This window comes from Melanostigma gelatinosum (assembly GCF_949748355.1).
Source record: "Melanostigma gelatinosum genome assembly, chromosome: 13".
Classification (NCBI taxonomy): Eukaryota; Metazoa; Chordata; class Actinopteri; order Perciformes; family Zoarcidae; genus Melanostigma; species Melanostigma gelatinosum.
Window position 1 is genome coordinate 5,377,649 of NC_136646.1, and position 10,976 is coordinate 5,388,624.

General features: G+C 44.7%; 1 protein-coding gene across 1 annotated transcript; it reads left to right on the top strand.

Annotated features, from left to right (window-relative positions):
• Positions 1-435: 435 nt before the first annotated feature.
• hoxb8a (homeobox B8a) lies at positions 436-10,068 on the top strand (the record flags this gene model as incomplete). Its single annotated transcript, XM_079281288.1, has 2 exons — positions 436-1,530; positions 9,665-10,068. Exons 1-2 carry the CDS (start codon positions 1,098-1,100, stop codon positions 10,066-10,068), a joined length of 837 nt encoding a protein of 278 aa, XP_079137414.1. The 5' UTR covers positions 436-1,097.
• Positions 10,069-10,976: the final 908 nt, after the last annotated feature.

A 10,976-nucleotide genomic window follows, 5' to 3' on the forward strand; every position in this document is an offset into this window, starting at 1 on the left:
TCACATGCAAAGCGGTAAAATTCTCATTAACACGCACACGCACGGGCATGGACACACTCCTCCTCCCTTCTCGCTTGATGCTGCACCGACTGTTTTCCTCCTCCTCCTCCTCCTGCTCCTATCCTCTCATCCTTCCTTCTCTCACATCTTTGCATTATCGCAGGCGCGCTGAGCTTCCTCGAGCCGACACCGGGAGACTATCATCTAGTATTGCAAGGCGCCTGCGCTGGACAAAAAAAAAAGAGAAGAAAAAAGGGAAAAGAAAGTGTCATAGACTTGATGTGTGTGGTTGTGCGCGCGCTTGTGCACGTTTTTCTGCTTGCGTGGAAAAGCCAATGGGATGAAGAGCTGATAATAGATGCAAATTATCCCTGAAACCGACACACACACATACACACAAACACACACACACACACACCGGGGCCAGGAGCGAGAGAGAGAGGAGAGGGTGAGAGCGCGCGCAAGCGAGAGAGAGAGAGAGAGAGAGAGAGAGAGAGAGAGAGAGAGAGAGAGAGAGAGAGAGAGAGAGAAAATATGAAACAACTCATTTGCAGAGGAGTAAATCACGGAATACCCGTTTGAGAGCGCGACAGGGCTCCCGCTTACAGCGCTAACACCGGAATTGTGATGCGCACGAGCTCTTCCTCCTCCACTTCTCCCTCTTCTTATCCTTCCTCCTCTTCTTCTTCCTCTTTTGCTTCTTCCTATTATTCTTCTTCTCCTTCCTCGCTGGAGATTTTGTGGAATCGGCGTGATTGTTGTTGTTGTCGCGGTGGTTGTGGCTGTTACCGCTCCGGCCGGCTGCCGTTGCCGTTACGCACACCGCTCGTCCGTTGCGGCCGTGAAGGGAAAAACCACAACAACGGTCCGCGACACCGGCGGCGGACCTGCCTCACGCTCTCTTTCTCTCTCTCCCCCTCCCTCTTCGTGTGTCGGTGTTTCTCTGCCTCAAACCGCACGATAGAAGCAGCAACAACAAGAAAAAAGAGAAAAGAGGGGAGAAAAGAGTTGAAAGCCGCGGCTCGCTTCCTGCAGTCCCGCTCTGACTCCGCCGAGCCGAACACAAACTGAACCACAATAAAACACCGACACAAAAGATGAGTTCATATTTCGTCAACTCGCTCTTCTCCAAATACAAAAGCGGGGACTCGCTACGCCCGAACTACTACGAGTGCGGGTTCGCGCAGGACCTGGCCGGCAGCCGGCCCACCGTGGTGTACGGCCCGGGCTCCGGCGCCACCTTCCAGCACGCCCCGCAGATCCAGGACTTCTACCACCACAGCGCCTCCACGCTGCCCAGCAACCCGTACCAGCAGAGCCCCTGCGCGGTCACATGCCACGGCGAGCCGGGCAACTTCTACGGATACGACGCCCTGCAGCGGCAGACGCTGTTCGGCGCACAGGACGCGGACCTGGTCCAGTACAGCGACTGTAAACTGGGGAGCGCGCCGGGGATCAGCGGCGAGGACGCAGAGGGGACCGATCAGAGCCCCTCGCCGACGCAACTCTTCCCCTGGATGAGGCCGCAAGGTGAGGAAACGGATAGTCGGGCTTGTAAAAAGCTTGTTTTTTTTCTTTTCTCATTCAAAGCCTATCGTGCCGAAAGCTGAGCAAAGCTGCTGCTTCTCCAGGAGGGGAGGACGGATACTGTTCGACGCACGGGGAGTAGGAAGCGGAGGAAAGTTGGGGGAGAGTGGGTTTAAAAGCAGCAATGCGAGCAGGGTAATCTTTCTTCCTGCGCTCAAAGCACGTTTATGGTTTTATTGGCAGCACCACAACTTGTGAATGACTTTAGGGTGCAATTGCCCCGGCCATATACTGAGAGAATGGACGGCCAGAGCCCGGCTAGGAAGCCCGGAGAGAGAGAAAGCAGTCCGACAGAGGCGAGAGATATAGGGGGGTGGGGGTGGGAACCCCTGCTTGGAGCAGATGCGAAAGAGTTGTTGGAAAGTAGTTGTTTCAAGCTGCACACAGACATGCAGCTCTGACCCGGGTTAAACCTTTACTACCCTTTTTCTTTTTCTCTTTCCTTTTTCTTTTACGACTTGCCGGTGGTCTCCGGGATTATTTGGCAACACGGTGGCCAGTTCCCCCACAGGGTTAAAGCATAGGGGAGGGAGGAAGGGAGGGGTGGAGTGGGGGTGGGGTGCATAGATGTAGATGGGGAAATAATAATCTGATGCATGCACCCTTCGCAGCGCGTGCGCCCGTGTGTGATCTCTCTGGACCGTCTGATCCAGCTCACTCAAATATCCAAATCATTCCACAAATGTATTGTCCACGTGTGTGTGCGCGTGTGTGTGTGCGTGTGTGTGTGTGCGTGTGTGTGCGTGCGTGTGCGCGCGTGTGCGCGCGTGTGTGTGTGAACACTTAGTGGTCTTTGTGGTTGCGCGAACAGCCTGTGAATATGGATCAGGCCCCGATTGGTTCGACTCGATCCGATTATAAATCTGAAAGGAATGTTATTCATGTGAGAGAACAATAAATATATTTCTTTACATCATAGAAAAGCCGAGTTTTTATAATCGATGCCTTAATAAAAGCCAACACCACCAAGAAGAGGGATTACGCAAGAGAGGCGTAGACCTGCAGGTAGAGAGAGAGAGAGAGAGAGAGAGAGAGAGGGAGAGAGAGAGGGAGAGAGAGAGAACGGATTGACATGTATAGTAGCCTATTTAGTTTGAGCCCATATTTCTTGGGCTGCGCTGTTGTGTGTGTGCGCGTGTGTGTGAGAGAGATTGTTTCTCGGTTGTATTTTTCAATGGGACAGCAGACGGCTTATATAGTCTTCACACGACTTTTGTGGCTTCATGATTTTTGCCGTAAAATAGAAATAAAAAATAAATAATAATAATAATAAAAAGATACAGGTCTGCATTTTCACCTCGAGCTGCTTCCTCACAGCAGCCATATCAGAGTCACACATACAGAGAGCGGTAATACTATTAATAATAATAATAATAATAATAATAACAGCTAATTCACGTTTACGCACTATACTTTTCCTCCTCAGTGCCCCCCAGCAGTGTGTGTGTGTGTGTGTGTGTGTGTGTGTGTGTGTGTGTGTGTTTTGATCTGCGTTCCTGTTAGTCTGTAAATTGTCACAATACACTCCTTTAAAGCCTCTGTTGTATTTTCGCCCATCACTTGCGCGCCGCCGCTCCCCTGTAAGCGTAACGGCACTTTTTTTTCAAATCCTCACCCAGCTCTTAAATACTACCGGCGAGGGGGACGAGAACTTTCTTCAGGGGCTCAGCCCTTTTTCTCTCGACCAACGATGACAGTGATCAGTCCCATGATTAATAGTTGTCAAACACTTGCGCTTCACACCGCGCCGGTCCGGCCAGCTCAGATCATCCAGAGAGGGTTCGGGGGGAAAAGAGAAAAAGCCAAAACAGGAAACCAGACGCGTCAAGTCCGAGAATGCTGCATAGGTGCGCAGTTACAGCCCGGGTACGGTCTGATCGGATGACTCGGCTTTAGAAATGTATTCGCAGGGTGGTTGGGGGGGGGGGGGGGGTGTGTAGCAGAAATCCCCCTTTAACGAGGGGGTTTGCATTTCATAATTTGTACCATAAAGAGGGATCTCGCCTCCTCCACACTTCTCATGCTGTAGGAGGCTCTCCCACTCGGCGGACACGATCTAAAGACCCCCCCCCCCCCCCCAAGCTGTAGGTTTAGCAGTCTAAACGGAGCCGTTTTACGACTGTGACTGCGACTTAAAAAAAAACAGAATAAAATGTGATTAGGCGGCAGAGTGGGTGTAATGGCACCAGTGTCCTTTGCCTCGGCATCTCTTAAGTCGAGTGGAAACCTCGTTTCTCCTTCCTCCAAAATGTCAACTGCCAACTGCTGCGCGTTTGTTTAGGGCTCATCTAATTGGCTCCGTAAAAGGTTTCATATATAACAGGTCTTAAAAACGTTGCGAGGCTTGTAACATGTTCCCAGACCGTCAGAGAGCAAATCAATTATACAAATTGTAGGATTTATTCCTCACACAAAAGCTCTTTCGCTCCTATAAGTTGGAGCGAAATGTATTTTCGTGTGCAATAGGAACCGGGTTTGGGGTTAAATGCATGCATGTTGGCTCCATCAAAAAAAGAGAAATATTTATATAGATATATATCAATATATATATATATATATATACATATATATATAAATATATATAAATATATATATATATATATATATTTATATATCTGTATCAAAGCGTCCATTCTGTCATTTCGTCCAGCAAAAGTGTTTCACGTTTCCTTATAATTCATGGCGACAGCGGCGAATGTGGCGCCGGCTTCCCTTTTTAGTCCCTACAGCACGAAATCACGGCGCCAGCCCGGTGACAGATCACACATACAAGACGTTCACATCACTTACACGTCCGCGCATTTCCATAAAGACTCTCTTGTCTGCTTCTCGTGGCGGCTTTAACATAATGTGCCCATAGACGGGCACTATATGTGGAAATGTGGGAAGACGAGTCATAGCACTTCTTTATTAAAGCATCCTGCTGAACTTAACTTTGTGGCATATATATCTATACATATATATATATATATATATGTGTATTTATATATATATATATATATATATATAAATACACATATATATATATATGTATAGATATATATATATATCTATATATATATATATATACATATATATATATATATATGTATGACATGTATAGATATAGATATATATATACATATATATATATATGTGTATTTATATATATATATACACATATATATATATATATATATATATATGCATATATATATATATATATATATATATATATATATGTATATATATATACATATATATGTATATATATACATATATATGTATATGTATATATATATATATATATATATATATACATATATATATATATATACATATATATATATATATATATGTATATATATATATATATGTATAATGGATGGAGATATGTTTCACCCTACCCTCAGGCTCCATACAATGATATCAGTAGATAAAACCTGCATACGCTTCCGTCGAAGGCATTACCTTCTCTCTTAATTTAATCCAGAAACTTCACTGTCCTGGAAGGAGTGTGCATGTGTGTGTGTGTGTGTGTGTGTTTCTTCTTTTCATTTGAATCCTGCCAGTTCTCTTTAAGTTGTTCCCTTTTTCATTGCTCTTCTTTGGGTTATGAACTTCTATAACTTCTACACTTCTACATTTCTTTTTTATAATATGAATGTTGCTATTTTTATCAGTTATAATTGCATATCACCCAGTTTGATGGAATAATGCGTGTCGGGAATATACATATCTATATACTTTTATACTTTTTTTAAAAAGCTTGCAAGGGCATCATGTCCGTCCTCCGATGCTTCATAAAATGCCGGTGCTAATATTGAAAAGGTTATTCATTGAACAATCGTGCACCTTTTCTCCCACACCTGTCCGCACAAAGTTTTAGACATGTGCTTTCTGCACACTGTCTAAACCTTTGTGCGGTCATTAAGTATTTATGGGTTTTATATTGCGTCTGTGCGCCTGCGCTGTTTTCAGATGTGCAGAAAACAGAGATAATGAAAAACAAGAGCAGAGTAAAAGATGGTCTGTTGGTTCTTGTCTTCGTCTTCACTTTGCATTGTTTCCACCATTTCTAATTAAAAGTCTTACTTATTTAAAGACAACTCTTTCTGGCTTCACGTGCGGGCTCATCTTTCCCTTTTAAAAGTGTTCATGATGTATTAATAGCATCAAATATTCATGTGCACCCTCTGTAAGTGCTCGCTATCTGTCTCTGTTATATGAAAGGTTTTTTAATGTTATAAGCTGCAATTAACTGATGGTGTGTTGCGGTAGAGTTCCTGATGGAGTGGACCTTGAGAGTTTGTTACCCTGTTCTCGGATTCATGCTTAAGAACTTTGAATGTGGACTTCTTCTTTCCCATGGTACATTATAATGTAACGAGGACGGTTTCATTTAGAAACATCTTGTAGCATCTGTATTTGGGATCCAAAATATATAAGTTATATACAGTGGCGGCTGGTCAATAGAGGGCAATGGGGCATTTTTGTGTTTTTGAACGATGGAATGTACCCAGTAATGTGTGTAAAATATGATATCTGCGCAAAATATATGCTTTTCCTGCTCGTCCTCTCTGCCTGTGTGCTTGCAGCTTGGGGGGCAAAATCGTTTTGGCCCAAAAGAGGTGGGTCTATGAAGCAGTTTAGCCAATTGCTGATTCAAGATATAAATGAGTGACATACAATTGAGCCAATCAGCACCCTCAAATAGATTCAGCTATGGGCCAGAACGATCAGGCCCCCTTGCTGCGCGTTCTCGTCAGGAGAAGTCTCTACAGGCGAGCACTACTCCAAGACCCGTTTGAGAGGAGAACTTTGAGGAGATTCTGCAGCCAAAGAGCTGATATCAGATCAGCCTGACCTCACAATCAGACAGCAGACTCACGGGAAAGGGAAGCAGTACATGAAGCTTCTGTACTAGCTGTACACCAGACAGGTTTGGCTAGCTGCATGACGTCATGCTAATCATTTATTTAGCTTTTTAAAACAACGGGGACGGATCCAGCACGGACAGTTACGGGAGTGAGGGATGAGGAGGTAAGGAAACATGAGAACACCAGAGTAGGGAGTGAGGGATGAGGAGGTAAGGAAACATGAGAACACCAGGGTAGGGAGTGAGGGATGAGGTGGTAAGGAAACATGAGAACACCAGGGTAGGGAGTGAGGGATGAGGAGGTAAGGAAACATGAGAACACCAGGGTAGGGAGTGAGGGATGAGGAGGTAAGGAAACATGAGAACACCAGGGTAGGGAGTGAGGGATGAGGAGGTAAGGAAACATGAGAACACCAGGGTAGGGAGTGAGGGATGAGGAGGTAAGGAAACATGAGACCACCAGGGTAGGGAGTGAGGGATGAGGAGGTAAGGAAACATGAGAACACCAGGGTAGGGAGTGAGGGATGAGGAGGTAAGGAAACATGAGAACACCAGGGTAGGGAGTGAGGGGTGAGGAGGTAAGGAAACATGAGAACACCAGGGTAGGGAGTGAGGGATGAGGAGGTAAGGAAACATGAGAACACCAGGGTAGGGAGTGAGGGATGAGGAGGTAAGGAAACATGAGAACACCAGGGTAGGGAGTGAGGGATGAGGAGGTAAGGAAACATGAGAACACCAGGGTAGGGAGTGAGGGATGAGGAGGTAAGGAAACATGAGAACACCAGGGTAGGGAGTGAGGGATGAGGAGGTAAGGAAACATGAGAACACCAGGGTATGGAGTGAGGGATGAGGAGGTAAGGAAACATGAGAACACCAGGGTAGGGAGTGAGGGATGAGGAGGTAAGGAAACATGAGAACACCAGGACACACATGAGAACTCTGTCAAGCTACATATTAGACAAACTGAACATCTTTTCTTCTACATAGCTGTCCTCAGTCTCATCTGCTTAACTTGGTCATGGAGGCATCAACATGTAATAGAGATGTTAAATTAACAGTGAAAACTCATCATAGCTTAATTTAACATCAGTATTCATAATTACACTTCATGTTTACTTCTCCTGATCTTTACCTCCTATAACAAGGTCCATAGGGGCATCTCAATAAATGAACATGTTATATTATGTTATATAAGTGTTATTTACTGATTGTTTTCGTGTTGGAATACATGTTAAATATTTAACTGCCAAGTAATAATGCGTGTTAGAAACTTACATTTTTTTTGCATTAAATCATACTGGGATGTTTGCTGAAATTGATAGGATGGCCCTACCTAGAACATGTTCCAACAGCCGCCATAGAGTATCTGTGGGTTTTGGACTCTTGTTTGGGGAAAAAAAGGTTACAAATACTTGCTGTAAAAAGTAAAAATCAACCTTGAAATCACGTGGTCTACAACTTTTGTTTGTTTTTCATGGAAGTAGCCAATATGAAGGAACGAGTCATGAAACCCGGAAATTAGTTCTCGTTTTAGCACTTCCCGTTCCCTCCTCTCAAAGTCAATGAGTTTTTTGAATGACTTTTTGGTTACATGCCTGAAAAAGGTCGATGGTTAACACAAGCTGAAGATATTATAACATTGTGTTCTACGATATAAGTCAGAACCTCTCGTGAAAGGTGGTTGCTAACGAGTGTCTAAATGAGACTAAAACATGTCGGTAGTCTTCACTACTCCGCCTTTCACCTTTTACTTCTGCATTCACGCTTCAAAATCATGAAAGTGGTGTTCATGTGAAGATTATCTTGCTGAACAAAAAATGTGTCATAACTTGTCTTTATCCATCAGTCTCAAAGCAATTTGTGAAATAGTCACGGAATAAAATCTTTCGGTTTCGTGTTCAGTGACCCAAACTGCTCGTTTGTTTTCTTCTTTTCAGGACGACTTAGGTTAAGCCAACAAAACCACTTTGTGAAGGTAAGGAAAGACATCATGGTTGGGCTTAGGCTAAAAAACAACAATGGTGAGGTTTAAACAACCATAAATCTCCAACGTGGTGGCGAACATCGGTCTTCTAGTCGACAGTCCTGCCTGTCGGACGCATCCACCTCCCCTCCTGCTCCCCCTTAATTGTCTTTTTTCAAATTATTCAGGATATGTCACTTGTTCCGACTGTTGCTTAGTCGAATGGATGCAATGAGGGTCTCCATGAATTACGCTCCTATTTGACTTTGACTGAGTGGCACGAGAACAAACAGAGAATTCGTGTCCCTGGACACAAACCAATGAATTGCATTTCGTGACTATTTCACAAACTTCCGTGAGACTGCTGGTTTAGCACAGAACTCCAATCGAATGGAGAAATCCCATTGGCTTCTTGTCGAGGGAACCAGAGTGATGCTAACTTCTGGGTTGGTCTACAAAAATACATCCTCCCTACAGCACTCTTCAACCTCTAGTATTTTTAATCAAGTGGCATATTAGGCATATTACACAGGTTTGTTTGGTTTTCATGTAAGGGTCAAGCGAGTGGGGCAGGAATGAGTCCTAAAACCCAGAAATGAGTCAGCATTTTTGCACTTCCTGTTTCCTCTTCTTGAAGTCAGGTGGTCTTTTGAATGTGTTTTAGGAAAAAATATTGAAATAAGGTCTGGTTAACACAACCCGAAGATATTTGAACGGTTTGTTCTACAAAACATAAAATATATCAGTAGCTTGTGAACTTAAAAGCTTTTACGCCTCTTAATAAAGGCGGGTGCTAACAAGTGGCTAAATGAGACTGCCAAACGTCATCATGCCAATCAGCCCGCCTTTACTTCAGTGGTTGAAACCTGAAGTCATGTGACCGTGGTGGAGTTCCTATAATAGCCTAGCTTTAGCTTTTTACTTCTGCCGATTGCAAAAAACATAAAAGTGGTCTTCATTTGGGAAAATGATATCGCTGAACAACACCTGTTAGTAGGCTATCATACACATGTTTCCATTATTCCTTTTTAAATATCCCATTGGCTTTTTGTTGAGTGAACCAGTGCAATGCTAACTTCTGGGACAGGCCTACAAAGATAAGTCATCTCTGCAGCACTCTATATGAACGCTGGTGATAGGGCAGCGACCACCAAGATGTTTGAGTGTAGTTTTGCCTCTGACAATGTCCCCCAATGTCCCCCCATGTCTCCCCTCTCCTCACCCCCCCTTCCCCACCACCACCACCACCACCACAGCAGCGGGCAGGAGGCGGGGCAGGCAGACCTACAGCCGCTACCAGACCCTGGAGCTGGAGAAGGAGTTCCTGTTCAACCCCTACCTGACCCGGAAGCGCCGCATCGAGGTGTCGCACGCGCTGGCGCTTACGGAGCGGCAGGTGAAGATCTGGTTCCAGAACCGGCGGATGAAGTGGAAGAAGGAAAACAACAAGGACAAGTTCCCCAGCAGCAAGAGCGAGCAGGAGGCGGTGGAGAGGGAGAGGAGGGAGAAGGAGCTGCGGGACGGCGGCGCGAGCGAAGGCGGTGAAGGCGGCGGCAGTGAGGGCGGAGGAGGAGGCGCGGTGGCGGTGGCGGTGGCGGTTGCGGGGTCACAGGCCTCCGTGAATGAGGACTGCTGTGAGAAAACCCACAAGCAAATGTAGGGAGGAAAGCAGTGGAATTAGGGGAGGGGGGGGGGGGGCAAGTGTCGGACACTTTGGGGTGTGGGTTGGCGAGGGTGGGTGAGGGGCTGTTTTCGTCTTAATTGAGGCCATGGACTGCTCCACTGTCTCCACAATTCAATTGATGGAAAAGCAACTTGAGTCTCCAAAATGGCGACGGACTGAAAAGGGGCCTCGTGCCTCTGTCTTGCTGACTGTAAAACCTGCAGGAAAAAAAAGAAGCCAGGAAGGGAACTTGAAAAAACAACACTCAGAACAGATGAGGGTGGATCCATCCGAGTCAAAGCAACATAGTCCACTAGTGTTTAAAACAAACAAACAAACAAAAAGATAGCTTGCTTTCTTTGTGGAACAATTATCGTGGAAACATTTCTATATTGTTAGAAGTTTATCATTAACAAGTTTATCTTTGGCAGCTGTATAGTTTTTAAGTTAAAAAATGATGATGGTGCACTTTTTACTGTACTTCTCACTTATATGTTGTTGTTGTTGTTGTTGTTATGGCAATGATTGATTGATTGATTGATGATGATGATGACGATGATGATGACGTAGCAATTAATGAAATTTCCAACAACATGAAACTGCCTATTTATGCCGTTTTAGTAGGTCGGGTCTCTTTTTTACATTCTAATTGTCGTTTTAGTTCGTTTTTTGATCGATTGATGTTGTTTTATGTTGTCTTCCCTTTTTTCTCTTTTTGGGGTAAAAAGCATGCGCACAGTGCAGATTTAAAATAAAAAACAGAGCGAACATTCATAAAAATAAAAAACGACGAAAATGTAATAAATTGTGTTGCCTTCTGCGTTTCATGTGAAGCAGAGTTTTCTGAGTGTTGAGGGCTGATTTGATGATTCACCTTTGTTTCACTCAATTGTTAAAGCGGAAGA